The 21,787-nt window shown below is 33.2% G+C and overlaps 1 protein-coding gene across 18 annotated transcripts in view; it reads right to left on the bottom strand.

The window, feature by feature from the left end:
• GPHN (gephyrin) overlaps positions 1-21,787 on the bottom strand; it is a 645,091-nt gene that overhangs the window by 156,729 nt on the left and 466,575 nt on the right. For 15 of the 18 annotated variants that reach the window (XM_040477426.1, XM_040477422.1, XM_040477427.1 and 12 more), the window contains one exon: positions 595-637. In XM_040477426.1, coding sequence (XP_040333360.1) covers positions 595-637 — 43 coding nt within the window. Of the gene's footprint in view, positions 1-594; positions 638-2,404; positions 2,468-21,787 lie in introns of all 18 variants that reach the window. The other 3 variants (XM_040477423.1, XM_040477431.1, XM_040477435.1) reach the window with 1 other exon arrangement.

Below are 21,787 nucleotides of genomic sequence, written 5' to 3'. Positions count from 1 at the left end.
GGTAAGGAAAAGCTATTTACAGTTCCTTTTTATAAGATAGAAACATGAATAATACACAAAGTTAAAGGACTTCCAAGTTAATGTTATTAGTGATCAAACAAAAAAAATAAAATTAAGGTTTCTTCATCCTTGTTTCATGGCACTATGTTTGAAAACATGCTGCTTGTGAAAATAGGATATTTCAGGAATGAATTTGTATTTACAAGATGATTACAACTCCTCTTAAGAGTCACTTTTTTTTTTTTAAAGTTAGATGCTTACAGTGGATTTATATTATTATTTTCAGTTAGTCTATTTTCAAATGATTTTTGGCAGTGGGGCAGTTAAAGAGGGTTCTAATCACAGAATCATTGAGGAACTCATTACAATCTTAGTTATAAGTGCTATCAAAATTCTGGTGTAGGCTTCCAGAAATAACTGGAATGAAGGCAATATTCATTAACATATTGATAATATTCTTAAGAGGTAAAAACCCTAACATTTATATAAACTGACCCCATATGCTCTTTTTCATTCTTTCACCAAAATATTTTTAAGCTCTCCTTCTTGTTGAACCACAGTCTTATAGTCCATCTGAAATGATGGCATACTTACTGGCTCTGAGAATGTTCTCCTTGCTGCTGCACCTGGACTGGACCTGCAAAGAGAGCATAAACTCAGTAATTTAGGGCTCAAAACACAGATAGCCAGATATGTATGCATACTTAATGGGCAAGCTCCTGAGGTTTAGGAGCAAAGGCTCAATATATCTCAGATATCAAAACACAGTAGTAAAAATATATTACATTTGTTTCCTATTTTTTGTCTTTTTCTTACTGTAAAGAAAGAGCAGACTTCTGAAAAAAACTGGGGGTACAACATTATAAATGGCACAGAGGCAAAACCAAAGGCAATTTTTTATTGATGTGTACTGAAATTAGTATATGGAAAAAAATGTTACAACATATTCAGGTGTGAATACAGACCCCTAATCTTAAGGCACTGTGATAACTCTTGACTAGACTAATAATGCAATCCAGGTAATAAAGTTGTAATAAAATATTCCATTGTAGTAATTTTAGTTGTACACATTGATAAGGGGAAAACAGAGAAATCCTCATATATAATATTAATGTGTGATTCCAATGACTTTTGTTACTTACTGATTATAATAATTGGTTATAATATTGGCTATGAAAGATGCCTTTGTTGGGAATCAATAAAACTGAACTCATTTATTTACCAGTTCTTAGGTGTGAATAAAGTTTATCAATCAGAAACCCTTATGCTTTGATGCAAAAAGTTGATGTCCAAGCAGAACATTCTTTTAAATGTTACAAAAGTGTTGAATTCAAAAGCCACATTGGATGGCATACATGTTTGTTAATATCTGAGGAAACTGTATTTAAACTGCACACCTCTTTTTTCCCACTCCCCAGCAGCTTGCCCCAAATGTATATATACACAACAAATTCATTTCTATTGCTTAACACAATCTACTATTGTAATGAAACAACTTATGAAAGAAATGTTGCAACTTAGGGTGGGTTATGGTTGTCCTTCCCTGAAAAGAACAATTGTTAATGTTTAAAGAAACAACAACAATAAAAAAAATCACAAACATACACACAAGAAAAACACACACACACACACACACACACACCAAAAAAAGGGGAAAAAAGGGAAAAATAATTCCAGATGTTAAAGTTATTCCCTTTTGGCCCAGATTGTTTAGTTAGTTATAAGCTACACTAGAATGAAGAAGCTAATCTGGGAGATAATATTCTTACATTCTTTTACTCAGAAGTTCTATTGAAAAACAATTATGGACCAAATGGGAAAGGAAAATAATTAATGACTACTTAAAACAAAAATACAGGGAGAAAGACATGAGAGTGAGAAGAAGAAAAAGAAGAAAGAGAGGTCTGGGGAAATAAGTCTAGACAAGAGAAAAGAAAGTATGGGTTTACAGAAGGAGCCAATATGTGAATGCAAAATGTTCTGCTATTTCTTATTGAAAATTCATACTAAGAGAGTAAGAATCTCTAATGAACTTGCTGCAAAATAAACAAGCAAGTTTGTACACCATGGAATGAAAATAGGTGTAACTATACCACTACAGCCTTAAAGGAGAAAAGAAACAAACACTAATAGACAAATTAATAGACAAGCTTAATAAAGAGTTAAACTACATTTTTAAAAGCAGTTCAGGGAACACAAGAGAAAGCTAATAGAGTGAGAGAAAAATCTGGGAGAGAGAAGGAAAAAAAAGGGGATAATGCTGAAAGACAAAAACAGAGTTCAAGGAAGTCAAATGGAAGGCAAGAAAGTCTTCAACAAGATGTAGAAACAGAAGGAGCCCAAACCCATAGCGCAAAGCAATGTTTGCGAATGGAAAGCAGCTCCTTTGATCAGTAATAGTTACTCTTAAGTCGTAGCCTCTATTCCTCCAGAGTTCATCTTTAAGCCCTTCCAATTTAGAGTGGAGCTAGTGTGTGGATAGAAACAAGAGATTTATAATGAACAGAGCATTTCAGATGAGTAGTTCAAATAGTCTCGTCAAATGTTTCAACAGATTTAGATAATGTCTAAATGGAAATGGTGGTGAAAAACTAGCTAGCTTTACCAAAAAGCTGAACCAAACCAAAACAGCAACAACAACAAAAAACCCTCTTCCTACTTTAGGTGGCTAAAAAATTAAAAAAAATGTTCATAGCATGAATTTAATAATGAAACCCAAAGTCTTGTTTTGTGGCACCTGAGTTCGTAACTATATATTTTGCAGAAATTTGGGTGATAAAAAATAATTCAGCTTCTGGAATGTGAGTATTCATTTTGGTTCACAAATTGCCAACAGCAGTGTAACCAATGTTTTCTCATTTACATTACACTGGCTATTTGACCTAGATTTGAGGAAAATCACTTAAAATCAATGATTACATGAACTTCTTTACTTTGGTGATCTTGAGTATATATTAAAAAATGAGAAAAATAATTTTAAGATATTAAAAATATATATGCAAAAGTGATGTCCCTCTTTCTTATACCATGAAACTGGTCACCTTTACAATATTTACCTAATTTTATAAAATCCCAATATGAAGATTTTTACCTAACTCACAGTGTAATGGGATTTACTTGAAAAAATAAAATCAAGAAACAATTACTGTTCTTATTCTCATATATATGGATTAGAAAGAAGGTAGCACAGGTTTGTCCCAAGTTTTACAGTTCACTTTTTTTTTTTTTAAATCTTACAGTGGCTTTTTAGTCAATGGAAAAACAAAAAACAAAAAACAAAGGGAAGTCTGAAAAACAAAATAAAATTGACATTTTGACCTAATACCAAATTTATTGGGGATTAAAAATGAAAGGTATGGTGTTCGATTATCTATTACTTTATTTTATTGGATTATGTTATTTTATTACAATTAACATCTAACTTTATGGTGTTGAAAATTAACCCCCTTTGAACTGGAATTAAACTAAAATAATGTCTAGAAACAGCATTTATTATATTACAGTCAATGGAGGAAAAGAAAAACACAAGAGACTTACTGAAAACATAGGTATTCATTTACTAATCAAGACTGCTTTCAGACATCAAATAATTCATTTAATTCATTTCAACATGTGTTTACATGTATAATATAATTTTTGCTGAAGATCACATTGTACAGTAAGAAATCTTAAGCCATGAAACAGAAAACAAAAGGGGGGAGAGCATGTAATAATGGTAAAGAAAAAAAGTGAAAATGCTTTAAACAAAGCTGAGAAAATTTTAACAAACAACCACAATCTTTAAATACAGTTAGAGAAGTGACTTACCTTATGCTTAGGTCATAACAAGAATAGCACAGTGTTTAAAGTCAGCTCTTCATTATGGGAGGTACAATTGAAAGCCATAGGTTATAATAACATGAATTGCTACATAGAAATGAAGACTTTTTCAGCCCAACATGAAAAGCTAACTCTTATGGGAGAACATTTCAACTTATGTTTAATGCAGCATGAAGAACAATTGAGGGGGTAAACATCAAAAAACATGAATCTCACACCAATAAGAGAGACAGTCCAATCTCTCAGGAACACAGAATATTTAATCTGTGAGACTATAATCTGTGACACATAAGGGAAGGCACATCACTCTAACACTGAAAGATGCATGCATAATGTATAACCATCCACTGACAAGTCTCCCCACCCCATCCCACTCGTACACACACAAAACCATTAAGATACAGGGAAAAAATGTAGTGCCAAGCTGTTATGAAGAAAGCAGGACACACGGAAGCACAGCAGTGGTCATGTGATTTGACAGGTGTTCTTCCCTTAAACCATCCCATCACCATGCTTATTTTAAAGAAGCCAGGAAAAGACCCCCTTCAATGCTGCAGTAGCTATGAGCCCCCAGCTTGAAGCTAGTGTGTGGAATTTTGATCACCGTTCCCTGCGATGTCAGGGGCTCTCCAGTGGAAGCCAGATGTGTAACACCAGTTAGTGGGGTACAATGTGTGAATAACAAACATCCTTTCCCTTCTGCATTTCACAGAAGTGAGGGAGGAGAGAAACAAATAAAATAAAGCCCATGTTAAGAATAGATTCATAACAATATAAAGATGTATAAATATTAAAATGGAGATTACATTTGATTGCAGGTTAGCACAACTCAGGTTACATAAAAACTGCCTCAATTTTGCTGCTCACCAGGCTAATATGTATTCTTTCTCCTTGCAAATATTAGGAATAAATGTATACAATATGGTTCATACTGAAAAATTCTGAGTGGTTGGTCATATGGGGTCAAAGTCGAGAACTAAAGAAGTTGTCTTTGATGGACATTAAGAAAGCCCTATCTTTCTATGTTTAGCATCATTTTACTGGTCAGCAGTCACATTTTAAATTAGAAATTAAGCTTCTGTATATCTGCTTACTTATGTAATTTGAGAAATTCTATGGCAATGGTGTAGAAAGATAATTTAAATTTTAATCTTCTTACATTTTAAAAGACAAACCACAACAAAGACTACCTATTTAGAAACGGTTACTAAATTTCCTATGTACTCTTCTCTACTGTCAAAACTTATTTTAACATGGGTTGTTCCTGTCAATAGGGTATATCAGCTCCTTAGAAAAAACTTCAACTTTGCTTTCCTATTATTGATAATAGTAGTTAACTTCATCTGTTTTTTTATTCATATGTGACATGAAATTTAGTTAGATTTTTAATAATGCAAAGATTATTTACTTATATTACCATTTCCTCTCCCTCATCTATTCTTAGCAAGCCAGAATATCCTGACCTTCCCTTTAGCATGTCTTTATTATTTTAGGCTCTAGGCCCTCCTTGAATCTCCATTTCCTTACAGGGGAAATAAAGATTGTTAAACGGCTCAAAGGAAATAAGACATGTATCAAGGATTTTAAGCTATGAAGATAGAAACAAATGTCAGTTATGATGTTATGATCAGTGGAGGAACTGACAGTTGTAAAATAATTATAATTATATCCTCCTCATTGTAACTTGATCATTAGCTAAAATGGAGGCAAAGTCTTCTTTCTGAACCCCCAAAAGAAATAAAACCCATGTACAGTTATACGCTTTCCAAGAGAGATTGACCAAAACTTTGGAAATGTCATAGCCATATGGCCATACATATTGGTAGGAAAGCAAGTTTTATATATATACGTTATATATAAAACTTTTATAAAGAATATATAAAATCTAAGGCTTGCAGGAAAGTCTGAACTAGCTCCTCTAGAATATTTCTTGTACTCTTGAGCTTTTAGACTAAATGAGCTATTTATTCTGTCTGGAATACCTTTCTTTTGCTTATTTTCTGATCCAAATACTACTTGTCCTTTAAGATCTAGCTTAAAATGTGCCAGCTGCAAAAACTATTCCAAAAGTTCCTTAATCAGAAGTTATTTCTTCTTTCCCTAAGTTCTTTATTTTCAATTTTTTATTTATTTATTTTTAAGTAGGCTCCACATCCAATGTGGGGTTTGAGCTCAAGACCCAGAGATCAAGAGTCATATGCTCTACCTATTGAGCCAGCTAAGTGTCCCACCCTAAACTCTTTTAATTTCTTTATTGAAATACAATTTACCTACCATAAAATTCACCCATCTTACGTATATAGTTTGATGAATTATAATAAATCCCCATGGTTGCACAACCATCAATCACCAGATTCTAGTTTTAGGTTTACCTAAATTCTTAAAGCCTCTTATCTGAACTTATATTATGAGTTACCATAGTTATTTATATTCCAATTATTGATGTGGGTCCCCAAATGTACTACAGGCTCTTGGAGGGAAAGGATATGGCTTTAATTCTCTTTATATTTCCTACTATGTCAAATATAGTGCTCTGTACAGAGTAAACATTTGCTAATTCTTAATGTTTATTTTGTAGTAATCATAGTTTTTTTTTTCAAATTCAGCACATTAAAATTTATTTTTTATAGTACAAGTATGATCACAGTCACTCCTGTACTATCTTAAGAATGATTTTTACTTAGCTGGGTGGGCTCATATTAAGAAATGTAATATAAAAAAGCATGTGGATTACAGCTAAGACATATCTGAGTTCCCTACAGAATGATCTTCAGAATTTGGAAAACACATTATTAATATTATTTAAGGTTAATCAAACAGTGACATTTGGAGTCTAATAACGGTTATTCTACACCAAAAATTTTAGGTCAGGTTAAGCAGACTCCTTATTTTCTGAGAGAAAAGGGCATTCTATATCTCATATGGTGAGGTCACTAGAATGACAGCGATGATAGAGATGTTTGATGTAGTTTGGCTCTTTGACTTTGACTTTTCTACCCTACTTAACTTCTTTAAGAGCAGTTTGCCTCTGAAAGAACAAACTTCTTTGAATACCATTTACTCATAAAAATAAAACTTAAGAAGACAGAAAAAAGGACCTCATTGGCATGTACTTAGATTACTTGCCTCTTCAGCCTACCCAGAAACAGAAGGAAAGAAAGGTTTGATTTAAACAACATTAAGCCAACAACTCTACAATCTCAGACTTTTAAAATTCTATTTCTTTACCATCTCAATTCTTATATCAAAAATGGAGAATTGGTTTAGAAAAGCTCTTTCCATAGTTCCATTCATTCATCACTTTATCTGGATAAATTAGGGTACAAGTATTTGGCTTATCTGAACCTAATGACAATTCATTTGTATTTAATTAGATTTATATTACCACAACACATATTCAACTGAGGAACTCAGAGTTTTGCTTTATGACATGAAAGGCAGCATGATACTCTGGAGTCTAGTGGTATGGTTTCTGATGTTGGTTTTTTCTATTCTTAGCTGTGTGACCTCAGACATGACATTTAACATCTTGGAGTTTTAATTTTCTTATCCATAAAATGGGGAAAATTAAGTAGGATATTGTTTGTGAAAGTGAAAACTATTATAAATGAAAAAGAACAATACAAGTCTAAGTCATCATTATTATCCTTATGTAGATTTCAAGTCACTTACATTTACTTAGGTAGAATCTGAGATACAATGACAATAAAGAATTTGCTCCATATCATGCCATGAGTCAGTGACAAATGACAGACTATAATTGCCAATTTCTAGACTAAAATTTCAGAAAAAGGCTGAGTTAAAGTCTGAAGTTACCTTTGCAAGGATTAATCTAATGCTGTGCTGTATGATTTTACTCAAGCTATCTTAATTCTATGGGACTTAGTTCCCTCATCTGCAAAATGAGAATGTTTCCAGGGGTTTCAACTGAGGATGACAGGAGCCCTTGGGAGAATCTGTGGATAAAAGTAAGGAGTTCATTTACTGGGATGGAGAAAAAAATTAAAATTTTTATATTCACCAAGCTAATTAAATTTTATTAATTTCTTCCATTATGAGCTTAGGAGACAAACCACAGTAATATTAGCAGGATCTATTACTTCAAATTATGGATGTCTTAAAATATTGTTCATATTGACCAAGATTTCAAATTACAGTAGTGTAATGACTTGCTGCTAGATTTTGTTATTTAGTGTATTTTGAAAGAGGCAGTATTATTACACAATTTGTTTTTTATAGATATTTCTATGATTTTAATTTCATTAGTCTTTGTAATTGCACATATTTTATTTTATATATTTAAAAGTACTTTCTGAAAAGAAGTCTGTAGGCTTTACCAGATTTCCAAATGGCTCCATAGGAGAGAAAAGGTTAAAAAATTTTGAAATAGACAATTTCCAAGCTTCCTTTTATCTCTAGGATTTTGTTGCTCTAAGAAATCTCTCCTACATCCATCTGCTGCTCTTTGGCAAATCATATATACAAGAAGTTTTTCTTTTTTTGAGAACAATTATATAAAATTGGTAATGAAATTAACCAATTGCCCATTTAATAGCCCATCTAAGAAACAAAAAGAAATATGGTTATCAAAAAGTTATGAGTTCAGGCTTATAAAAAGTTTCTGCTTCACTTGCTCTTTTCCCATTGGTTTAGATATTTAATTACGCGGAATAATCATTAAAAGTCATCACATTTAAAACTCCCTAACAAAACATGAACTTCCACACACACACACACACACACACACACACACACACACACACACACGTATTTATCCACAACTAATTATTTTTTGAACTTTTAGTCATGTGGTGAACACAGATAAGAGCAACAAAGCTATTATCTATGTATAACATAAGCCTTTTCAGGCACACAGTATCTGTAAGCAATACAATTTTACAATCTTTTCCAGAGGACTATTTGTAACTGTTTCCCCACTGTTACATGAATTATTATTATCTTAAATTCCACTGAGCTTTCTTAATTTCTAGGTAAATGTGAAGAATTTTTCTTTCTCAGTATTGACTTCTTCTAAAAGAAGCTGGAACTATAGCAGGTTACACATTTGGTGAAATGAATTATAATTAACACTTAAAATCAAAAGCCTATTTATGCTGCTTTATAGGTAACTTGGTGAGTTCCTTATTCTCAAAGAGAATAGTATAATATGCAGAACATAACTAAGAACAGAACTGGTTATCACCATAACTCAACAGAATACAAATTCAGATATCAATGGTGAATATCCTTAATGTATTATCAATGAAGCTTTAATTTTAAATTGAGTCACTCACAATGATTTTAAGAAAATTGTAAATCTCAGGCTGGTCTCTCTTTGGTACCAACAATATTTTTGAGTTGATGTTTGTTCTGAGAATTTTGACGTTGAATTAGATAAATATAAGGGATATATACTATCTAATCATCTGAATATATATATTCAGACTAAACTGAATAAACTAGTTTTTGACTGGTAGGGATTTCAGATTATTCTTGACACCATTTCTCAATCTTTAGATGAATAATTAATTACTTTATAGTGTAACTTGTCTTCACTCTAGAGATGACAAAGCAGGGGTTGTTACTGGTTTTAGATCAAACAGTAAAGTAGTAATGAAACTTAGCCTTCCTGACTTCCAAATTCATTTCTCTGTACACCAGTAAATGACCCTATCTTTCTAGCCTACCAGTGGCAATCAGTGCATTCCTAATCAGACCTTGAATTTTCATTGTCTTTTGCTCTTGACTATTTCTCGTAGCAATAAGAACCACTCAGAATGGGCAGGTGGATGCAGGAGTAAAGGAAAACTGGTATGGTGAAAGGCAGTTTGGGGAGTAGCACTCTGGAGACAGCCTGCCTGGATTTGAATCTTGGCTCTACCATTATTAGTTGTATAACAGTAGGTAAGTTACAATCTCTTTCAGGTCTTTGTTTTCTAATATATAAAATAACAGCAATACCTATCTCATAGGATTTTTATGAAGAAAGTGAGACAATATGTGTCAAGTGTTTGAGTAGAAGAGTATCTGGCTCAGTGTGAATGGTATATAGGTGTTAGTTTATTACTGTGTTTGTTGTTACTATTGTTTGGATGATACTCTGGACCTGTAATTCAGAATGTTAGCTAATTTCTTTTGCTAACAAGAGCAACAACAGTTGCTCTCAAAAATAAGATCAAGTAAGATCTATTCAAGTATCTGAATAGAAAGTTTAAAAAAAAAAAAACATGAACTTTATGGGTTTATGACCTAGAGCCTAAAAGACGAATATAGTTAATAATATAAAACTCTGAATTATTAAGCATTTGTAATTATTATCATTTTCTGGCACTTCTGGAAGAAAGTCACATTGGCTTTCATTAAACATGAGTTTTAAGAATACGGAGTTTTTAACTAGATTTAATATTCTCCTTGGTTTTCACTTAAGGATAGAAGAATATGCTGTAGGCAAGGAAACGTTTTCCCTTCTTCTTTTCTAGGTTCTTTGGCAGGTGTAATAATTAAATTGGCATAAGACAGATTAACAGGAGAAAAACAAATTTAATTTTGTATATACAGAAGCCCCAGAGACATAAGGCTCAAAGAAGTGACCAAAACAATCAGCTTTTGTACCTTTGAGATAGAGAAAGAATAAATCTGTGAAGAATTGACAGGACAAAGGGGTTTGGGGTTAGGGTAGTAAATTAGTGAAGTAACAAGGTTTGTTTATATAGCTTTCTCGGAGCTAAATTCCCTATTTCTGGTGATAAGGATGCCTTCAACACTTCCAGTACAGGGAGGGTCCTTTCACATGGGAGATTTATTTCTGCTTTCAGGGGGACAAAGGAGGGTTAGAGTATCCTTCTTGAACTGGCTGTTTCTTAAGTTACGTTAACTCAAAATAATCAATATGCTATATTTTGGGGTGGCACATAAGGAGGAGCAGAATATGCCCCTCCAAAATGTACCTTTTTGGTATAAAGATTTTTTGAGCTGATTATTTTGAGAAACACTAGACACAAGAAGTTCTGAAAAGAAAGTGGAAGTTACCCTTTGGTAAAGGAAATTCATATTTATAAAAGAAATATATAAGATTGTCTCCCTCGCTGTACCTGAAGAGAATATTATCAATGGAAACGACATAGATACAAATCTGTTTAATAAACCTTACTCTTATTTACTGTGTTTTTTTCTGGTAACCTCCCCATAACTGGCCTCTCCGCCTCCACTTAATTTTGTCTTTGGCTAAAGATGGTATTTAAGTTGGTGGTTTAGGCTATCTTGGGGAGTTACTCTCAGATATATATGAGGTATACATTTTAATAAACTTCTTTTTGTTTATCTCTTGTTAATCTGTCTTTTGTTACAAAAGGTCTTAGCCAAGGACTCAGAAAGGTAGATGGAAAATTATTTTCTTCCCCTAACACATTCTTAAATGTTATGTCATATCATTTACTTATTCATTAAAAAACGACAACTACTCCTGCTTCTACTGAGTATAATACACCATATAAGAATTGGCTACATAGTTTTCCTTTCTCAAAGGCTGTTGTACTGCAGTTTTTATTTTTCTAAATGTTTAACAGTACACATAAGGCACATGGAAGATATACAAAGGCAAAGACATTTCTATACTATATTAGTAAAACAGCAGTGGGTTAGAAAATGTTTAGGATGTTCCTTTGAGGACTGGAGATAAGAACTAAATTTTCTAAAGCCTTATACTGTAACCATGTGTGGTATATACTATGTTAATCAAGTCTGTTATGACCTAACCAAGTAATAAACAGTTTACAGATGTAGTTTGATATTATTAGACTCTTGCTTCCATTACACATGCCCTTTGCATTTTCTCTGAATTCTCAAGTTTTGGATGTCTGGGCTAAATCAAATGGAAAAGCAGAAAATCCATTGCCATTAAAATTAAATGTTTAGCTTATAAAGAAGGGATAACTGTGTTAGAAGTTAATTTTTTTAAAAAAAAGGTAAACTCATGACTCTCATACAAATATAAAATGAACATATGTCAAAGATTTCTATCTAAGTGTTAGTAAGAGAACCAGAAAAATGTTCCCATTGGTTCAAAAAAGAATTAAAAATACCTCACACACATGGGCCATCAGGAATGTTGACATGAACTTTCAGATCAATTGAACAATTGGAGATCATTTGCATCTCCAAATACACATGATGTTTATTCCTATGGATTAGAATAACTTCCATGACTATTTACATATTACAATTTAGTGTTGTACAATAGCTCAAAGAAGGGAGAAGACGATCCAGAAGGGTACCCTAGACAAGACAGCCAAAAATAAGTCTTGTCTATTTCAAAGTCTTTCACAATTTTACCTGAGAAATTTATGGCTTGGGAGTACCTATTAATAGAATTTGTCTATTAACTGAATTCTAGCTTATTTTTGAGTTTGTTCCCTAGTGTATACCTTTGGTTTTTAAGATTGTATGAAATACCTTCTGTAGTCACTTTCAAATGGACTGTAGATTTTGTCTTGACTATAATATTAAAATAGTGGTTTACCGTATTAAAAATGGAATAAATTTACATGAGATATACATTATATCTTTTAAGCATCTGATTTAAAATATAATTTCCAAGGCTTAATACACAAAAATTTTTTGTAGTTTCTTTTTTATCCGTTTAGTGAAAACTCAGCTTGAAAGCGAACTTTATTTGGTCAAGATTCAATCATGAAAAATTCTCGAGGGAAAGAAAACAACCCATTAAAATAAAAGAAATTCAATGTAAATATATTGGCCATGAATTACTATGTAATTAAGCATTATATTTTCTGATTGAAGTTTCCTTTTAGACTTTTTTAAATAGAAAAAGCTAAATAGCCATGTGTAAAAATTTTTGAAGAAAAAGGGATATTCTTAGAACATTGTTAAATTTAGGTTTATCAGTATTTTGAGGTATTCCAGCTCACTTTAATTCCCTTGCAAAATTTGCATTTGCTCTATATACATTCCTGGTTCTACTCCCTCATACTAGTGTAAGTTCACATTTATTTAACTCATTCTCAGGATGAAGAGGATAGGCAAGATTATTTTAGATGTGCGCCAATCTTTATTTCAAATTAAGCTTGATAGCTGTAGGTCCAGGAACATGTGCTAATTTGATCTGCTAAAGTTAGAGACTTGCATATGCAATGAATCCTTCTTTAAGTAGACAAAAAATATAAAATTGTGCTAACTACAGACCTTGCATAAATTACTCAACTGTTTAAGCATTGGTTTTCACATGTTACAAAAATCAGGATAATGATAACATCCATTTACTGAAAGAATACTTCTTGAGCACCTACCCAATGCCAGGCTTAGATCTAGGTGTGGGGTAAAACATCAATAAGATTGACAGGGACCTTGGTACCATGGAACTTATATTCTAATAGGAGTAGACAGATAATAAACACTTAAACTATTTAATATGTAAATGAGTAAGACAGTTTCAGCTAGCAATAAATGCTTATGAAGAAAATAAAAGATAGTAAAGGGATTGACAGGGTAAAACTGTTTTATTTTATTTTTTGAAAACTTATTTAGTTTTGAGAAAGAATGAGAGAGAGAAAATGGGGAAGGGGCAGAGAGAGAAGGAGAGAGAAAATCCCAAGCAGACTCTGCACTATCAGTACAGAGACTGATATGGGGCTTGGTCTCATGTACATGAGATCATGACCTGAGCCGAAATCAAGAGTTGGACGCTTAACCAACTGAGCCATGCAGGGGCCCTGTGGGTAAAGCTATTTTAGATAGAGTGGACAAGAAAAATTTCTCTGAATAGGTGTCATTTGAGTTAAGATCTGAGATACCCAGAGGAAGATCAAAGAGAAGAACTGCCCAGATTGAGGGAAAAGCTAGTAGTATGCAAAGGCTTGTGCTTTATTGAGTTTCCACCTCATTGGACTATTTTGAAAATTAAATAAACTAATGCAGGTAGAACATTTGATCTATACCTGACATTTAATAAAGGATAAATATGTTATCTCTGATGATAATAATAGAGGTGAGAATGATAATGACTATGATGATTATGATACCAACTATCAAAAGTCAGCTACTGGAACTATTCTCGTCAATCCTTCTTAGTCTGGAACTGACCAAAGAAGAGTGTTGTAATTTGTCAAAAAGGCCAAGGATTGGTAATGAAAAGAGACATGGTATGTGTTTAGACTTGGGGTTCCAGCTAAGTGGTATATAAAAATGCCTTTTGAAAATAATTTGATATTTCATAAAAATCAATGAAGTTATCTCCGATAAAAGAGAATACTTTTTTGATTGAAGTTTTACTATAAATTTCTGCATAAAAGCTCTTGTGATACCATATTGTTATTAATCTGTGATAGCTACTATACTTGTTAGTATTCTTCAGACAGTGGATTTATAATTAATTAGAAGTGTTGAAGCATTTTCAAAGTTTATTAAAAAAATGTATCACATGGGCAAACTAAAGAAAGCTGAGTTATAAAAAACTTCTATGCTTAACAATCATCAATACTCATGTCCAAATCACATTGGGCTTCATTTGGAACAGAACAATGTTATCAATCATGCCAGGGGGGTGTTTTGGTTCAGTGTTAGTTCTTTTTGTTACTTTTGCATTCCTGTTTCGTTCCTTTTGATTTCCTATATATTCCTAGTATAGATCTATGGTATTATGGTTTGGTTGGGGTCCGTAAGAGCAGTTTTTGAGATTTAGCTCCTACTTTTGTCCAGTTTATTTATTGTCTCAGCAAAATAAACAGGAAAATGATCATATATGTGTGTGTGTGTATACGTATACATATACATATACACACACACATGCGTATATACACACATACCTAGTATATAAACAGCTTATTGAAGGAGTTCAAATATCCTTAGAACAAATATCCTCAAAGTGTGCCACTTAGACATGGACTATTTTGAGCTGAAGGCAATCAAGACGCAGTGGGCTTAAGCGAAACTTCTGCCTCTCCCGTAACTACCTAGAAGAATTTAAATTGGGGGTCTTTCTCAGAATGAGAGTTTTTACATTACATAAATTTTATCTGAGTGACCTATATCTATGGCAGGACAAACATCTAATCACCAAACATCTGCTCTTTTTCTTCTTACTGCCCCGTGAATTGCCTTCCTTCCTTTTGAAGCCCAAGCCCTTATCCCATTCCTTAGCTCAGGGTAGCATAAATACCTCATTTTACATTTCTGACTTGACTTTGAACCTCTTGAGTATGTGAAATTCTCTTATGTACAAAATTAAATTTTTCTCCTGTTAATCTGTCTCATTTCAATTTAATTCTTAGACAAGCCAAAAGAAACTTTGAAGGTCAGAGAAAAATTTTTCCTTCCCAACAATACATATACATATAGTACATGTATGTACATGTGTATTTTTCTCTCCACTAGTACATACCAAAAATCACTGAAATCATGCTACTAAATCAGTGTTGTTTTTTTTTTAATTTTTTTTTCAACATTTATTTATTTTTGGGACAGAGAGAGACAGAGCATGAACGGGGGAGGGGCAGAGAGAGAGGGAGACACAGAATCGGAAACAGGCTCCAGGCTCTGAGCTGTCAGCCCAGAGCCTGACGCGGGGCTTGAACTCACGGACCGCGAGATCGTGACCTGGCTGAAGTCGGACGCCTAACCGACTGCGCCACCCAGGCGCCCCTAAATCAGTGTTTTTTAAAAAAAAATATAAGCAGGAACATATCAGTTTGTCACAGGAGCAAAAGGGATGATGAGAAATATAGTACCATTCCAATGCAGGGTTAATATAGGCCATATATGTGGAAAGAATATATTTCTGATATATTTCTAATTTTCTATCATATAATGTATTGTTCTTATATAATGAAAATTCTATGCAAAGGGAACTTGAGCTTTGTCACAATTCCTTAATAGAAAAACATGTTAAAAGATCTAAAGAAATTACAGTAAAACACGAACATTTGCTAAATCTAGGTGGTCAGTATATGGGTGTTTTTTATTTATTTATTTTTGTATATTGGAAATATTTCATTAAAAAATGAGAACTATAAAAGAAAAGATAAAAGGGAACTGATTCACCAAAGGACACTTACATGAAGCTGCCAATACCCATAAACCTTTTAGTGTAGACTTCTCAAATTTGGAATTTGGGATCATCTGGATACTCTTTTGCCCTCTTTAGTCTAAGAACAAACACAGTGCCAATGTTTACAAGTTATATACTTTCATTATTTTTCCTCCACTAAGTATATATTAACTGAGAATGTTGTTAAACTGTAACTGCTGTCCTTGACAGTTTAACTATTAACCAACTTACTCCCTCTATCCTTTCAGGGCTGCTTCAGGTAGCTTTGCTGTGCCCTGAATTGCTCAGCTGTTAAATGAGGAATAGAGTGAAGTCAAACTCTGCAGAAACTCATTCAGCAGAGCTTTCCAACTCTTAAATCTCTTATACACTGGCTATTCTTACATTTTTTTCCACATAAGGAATCCTTCAATGATAATTACTCCTTCTATATATGCTTCTTTATTTTTTATTTACTCTATAACTCTAAGGAAACTCCTACTTTCTCTTTTCTTCAATTCACTTATTATTTCTGTTAAATTTTAACAATTAACATGGGGGAGTTCAAGAGTGATTTTTTTCTCTTTTCTTATCTATGTTCTTCACTGAACATATGAAAAACAAGACAGAAGCTATTGAAAATGAAAGAAAAATACAAGCTGATGTTGAAAATGAGACACTTGATCTTTAAAAAAATTTCTAAAATTCAAAACTGTTAGTGTAATACAGACTGACCATTATAATTTTTGTTAAAATCAGTCTCAATTCAATTGTTGACAGATTTATTTTGAACCATCAACACATCCTTCTTCAGTCCTCCCCTGCATACATATCTGCAATAATATATTTAGGATTAGTTTATAATCTATAATGATAGAACAGCTGTGAAGCAACTGGCTTTACAAATCTGTAACCCTGAACTCATTAGTATTATGTTTTAATGCAACTAAGGTGAAAAAGGTACATATATTCTTTTTATAAATAGTTTTTGCACAGGGTCACTGTATGACTTAGAAATTTTACAGTAGAAATGTTATACCTAATTCATTTATGCTAGTTTCATCCAGATTATCTCTCCCATACTCCTGTGAATTAGTTGGCTTAGAATTTGGGCACAGTATATGTTTGGGTCACCATATTCAAACACTAAAGCAGCTACACTCATCCCATTTTGTTCCTTTACAGCAAACTGAGATAAACATTCACTTTAACAGAAATTATTAAGGTTGATACTCCTTTTCAGTGGCTGAGATGGGCTGGGTTATTATTCATTGAAAAGGGAAAGGAAAACAAGAAACAACTAGAGGTAAAGAAGACAGGTAGTTTCTGTTAACACACACACACACACACACACACACACACACACACACGGAAAGGGAAAAGACACAGAAAAAAGTGGAGTGTAGGGAACTGCACTAAGAAAGTAGGTGAATGTAAATGAGGTAATAAATAACAGAATGGGGATTCTTATAGATTATTCTCTTCACACTTCTTACTTTAACGTTCAAAACACATGGTAGACCTTAAAAACACCAATATCATTCCTGATCTCAAACTGTCTTTTAAAGTCAATAGGCCATAGTCAAAAGGCATAGCTTATAAAATTTTAAAAGGTGTATGTGCATGTAAGAGAAGACAGAATCACATCATGACTAATCACAAGAGCAGAATTTCTCTTTGTGGATGGGATGCTTAAAATGAAGCCAAAGTGATTTCCAACATAACTTAAAGCAATGACACAGTATGACTACATCTACCAGGATAAATGATTCAGTAAAGCAAAGTCCAAGTAGATAGCTCTAGTTGGGGAACATTTCAGACCAAGCCTTTGAAACAGAGTTCAGTTATGTTTGAAAGTTAGTTAATAAATTACAAGTTAACTGTCAATTAATTGTAAGTGACAATATAATGATACAGATGGACTGAAAAAGTGGTACTTACATGCCCAAGAACACTTTAGAAATACTACTATCACTGACATATAATAGTGAGGTTATAGAGACCCTTGTTATATGGTGTCAGCAGAGGTTGAGTGAATAACCCAAGATTATTTTGACTTGTCCTCTAACTCTTGAACTGTGTTACATGGCTCTAAGACAGATGACTTGGGGAGATTAAAGATAAACTTGCTATGTATAAAGAAACGGAAATGAGCTAAAGGAAGGCACTTAGATGCTTCTTCTGAGCTTTCTGCTCATACAACACTTTTTGTTTGTTTAAACTTCATTAACTTATATATCAAAGGTTGGAATAATTGATAGCTGTATGGTTCAATTGCTGTACTAACAATAATTTTCATTGGGAACATCCTGATATAAATTAAGCAAAACTTAATAATTTATGCCCACAAAAATAATTTAGGAATATAAAGATTAAATGCCCAATTTCAGGACCATTCACTTGTTTCCCACCTTTTTGAGATGAAACTGTTATTTAAAAGTAAAAAAGAAAAACATTTTTCCCATTGGAAAAATAGCATCCAGTTTATTTTCTGGTAAGTAAAACATGCACATATGAAACAAGATAATGGTTAATGGAACTAATGAAGGGTGCTGATCACTTGATCATTAAACCAATGCTCCCATTTAAAATATTGAAGGCAATTATAAAGTTTGTTTAAAGATTTTGGAATTGTCATGGATATGAGGGATACGGAATTGTCATGGATACATATTTGATATATTTAAAGCTGGATGATTAGTCTGTGAAATCTGATGGTAAGACAATTAAAATCAGTCTTACTTGGACCCAAAGTACTTCTGACTCTGAGCCAAATATTTGAGATTGAAGATTGATTCACTGTTTCCTCGTAGCAACCTCTTGCATGTCCCAGTGGCATCTTTTCTTTTCCCTTTCCTTACTCTCCCACTCATGTATATTCTTAAAGGGATGCCTACCTCTAACAACTGAGAAGCACCTGTGACTAATTTAGCAGCATCTGACTGCAGGAGACCATTTTCTGCCACCGTTCCCACTTTTATTCCTGGGGAACTCCCTTCTCTGTCAAGCACTGCACAGTTCATCATTAATTACTGCAACTTCAATGCTGAGTTCAAAAGGCTAGTTTGCTATAAGAACTTTTCTTTCAATGCAGATACACACAGCAGCCTTCTCAAAGAGCCATGCATCAGTTCATGCCATGCTTCTTAACAAGAACAGTTAGGCATGGTAGCCCAAACAGAATTAGATTTAATTGCTGTGTGCTGGGATAATAGCAAGTTGCCAAAGAGGAAAAAAAAAAGCAGCAAGCTGATTTTTATGATTCTAGGCAATATTGAGTACAGAATGCCATGGACTAAATTTCAAAAATAGACCTTTCTTTTCTGATCCTAAGGAAGATTTAGAAATAACACAAGGAAAATTGCTAACACAATTGAAAACTATGTTTTCATGAAACTATGAAAGTCCATATGAATCTAAATTCCTTTCAGGGTTTAAGGGAATATGAATCCAAAAATATCCTTAAGGTCTTTTTGAATTCACCCTTCTTTTGTAAGTTGCTACTTATGCACTGAACTATTTAATATGGGAAAGTCAGAATAAATCACCTCTTCTTTAAATACTGAAGCAGAAAAGGGAATGAAAAACCAGGGCTTGTTTTCTTTCTCCATCATTCCCTTTCTTTTTTAACCCCCTTCCTCTTGTTTTCATTCTTTTTTTTCCCCTTAAAATGCAAAACATTTGAGTACCAACATAGCTACTACTTCTTTTCTTTTCCCCTCTCAATTCCAAGGGATATATGCAACATTGTTTTTTCCTATGCATAACACGTATCTAGCTCTGTTTTATTATAAAATATTATTATATTTTACATAATAATCTATTTTTCATAATTCTTCACTTTCTATAGTAATAAAAGTCACATGAAAATTAAGTCAAAAGTATTTTAAAGGGTAGTAGATTCACAAATAATGCAAGCACATGTATTTCAAAGGATGTATGTAGCTTCAATTTATCATCCAATGTGTTGATATTTACTCCTGGATATAAAATTCCTCACTGAACCTAAACATGAGTCTGGGTTCCCAAAAGATTCAAGCTGAAGAGAAGTTAATCAGTATGATAAAAATGAGCATACCTATCAAATACTGACATTATATATATGTAACTATACAAGGTGAGCTTTTTAAAGCCAATAGAAAGGATGGTACCATATATTCCCCATTTTTTTTCTAAGTTAGCATATTGATGATGATAGGGTATATCTTATAGAAAAGCCCTCAATTCTCTATAATTTTTAACTGTAATTTTTGTTAAAAATGAGAATAAAATGAATATTCTTAGAGAGATGCTGTGAAAAGATAAAATGATATTTAAAAACCTCTTGAATAATAAACATAGCACACACAGGATTATTAAGTCTGTAAATATTATACATTAATCTATTTTGGAAAATGATAGCTGCAATTGTTAAATAGCGTAGGAAGAATTTATTAGATAAACACCAGCAGGTGGCTAAAAATACATGGTAAAGACTATTAGTTTGATTAAAATATGCCCTTATATTCAACTGAGCGGACTTCAAAAAATACATAAAATTACTTTACATAAACAATGTCACCTTTGCATATGTTGTTCATTCTAACCTATGATGCTTACTGGAGTCCTCTTTCTTTCAGGGTCTCCTATATCACTCAAATGTGTTAGATAACTTAGCAGAGCAAAGGAGAGCAGTTAAAAGGTGAAAATTTGCATTCTTCTCCAATAAGTAATGTTTTTTGTTTTTTTTAAAAATTTTTTTTTTCTTTCAACGTTTATTTATTTTTGGGACAGAGAGAGACAGAGCATGAACGGGGGAGGGGCAGAGAGAGAGGGAGTCACAGAATCGGAAACAGGCTCCAGGCTCCGAGCCATCAGCCCAGAGCCTGACGCGGGGCTCGAACTCACGGACCGGGAGATCGTGACCTGGCTGAAGTCGGACGCTTAACCGACTGCGCCACCCAGGCGCCCCAAAGTAATGTTAATAAAGAGTAACATCATGCTTTGCCTTTGTCCCTCTTTTCCAAAAGGGTCTGTACTTGGCAAATAAATTAAATGAAACTACCACCAACTTAGAATAACTGACACAATCTCTATCTAGACAAAAATGTGGCCTAAAGAAATATTATGGCACTTTTAAAGTTATATAATAAGGTCCCAATAACTCAAATCTATTCTAGGAAAAACTACCCTAAGCAAGTTCTGTTTTGGGACTGAACAATAATTTGGTGAATTTTAAAATACTCCCCCCATGACTATTTTGTGAACAAAGGACTGAAGAATGATGATTTTCCTATAGACTTTTCTTTAATGCTAATATTGAATAGCTTTAATTTTCAGAGCCAACAGCACTGCTTCTAGTGATATTCTTCAACATCGCAGTCTGAATACATAAATATGATTAAAAAATAGACAATATACCAATTTGTAAAATCCTTAAGTAAGGCCCTATAATTTTTTCTACATTCTCTATATACCTAATACGGTAATGTCTACTTGGTATTGTAGATGCTTAGTAGATACTTGATGACTAACCATGACTTATTGGTAGTGTCAGCAAAACTGAAAGTATAAAGAACCAAATACAAATAACAACCATATCAATTTCAATTTTTTTTTAATTTTTTTTTCAACGTTTATTTATTTTTGGGACAGAGAGAGACAGAGCATGAATGGGGGAGGGGCAGAGAGAGAGGGAGACACAGAATCGGAAACAGGCTCCAGGCTCTGAGCCATCAGCCCAGAGCCTGACGCGGGGCTCGAACTCCCGGACCACGAGATCGTGACCTGGCTGAAGTCGGACGCTTAACCGACTGCGCCACCCAGGTGCCCCTCAATTTCAATTTTTACAATCACTCAAGACATCAAAATCTGTTATAGACTTTTTTGTTTTTTTTTAAATTTTTTTTTCAACGTTTATTTATTTTTGGGACAGAGAGAGACAGAGCA

The sequence above is a fragment of the Herpailurus yagouaroundi genome, unplaced genomic scaffold (genome assembly GCF_014898765.1).
Source record: "Herpailurus yagouaroundi ecotype Mexico unplaced genomic scaffold, PumYag 141, whole genome shotgun sequence".
Classification (NCBI taxonomy): domain Eukaryota; kingdom Metazoa; phylum Chordata; class Mammalia; order Carnivora; family Felidae; genus Herpailurus; species Herpailurus yagouaroundi.
Note: the sequence above shows the minus strand (reverse complement) of the source record. Positions and strands in the feature narration are given on the sequence as shown.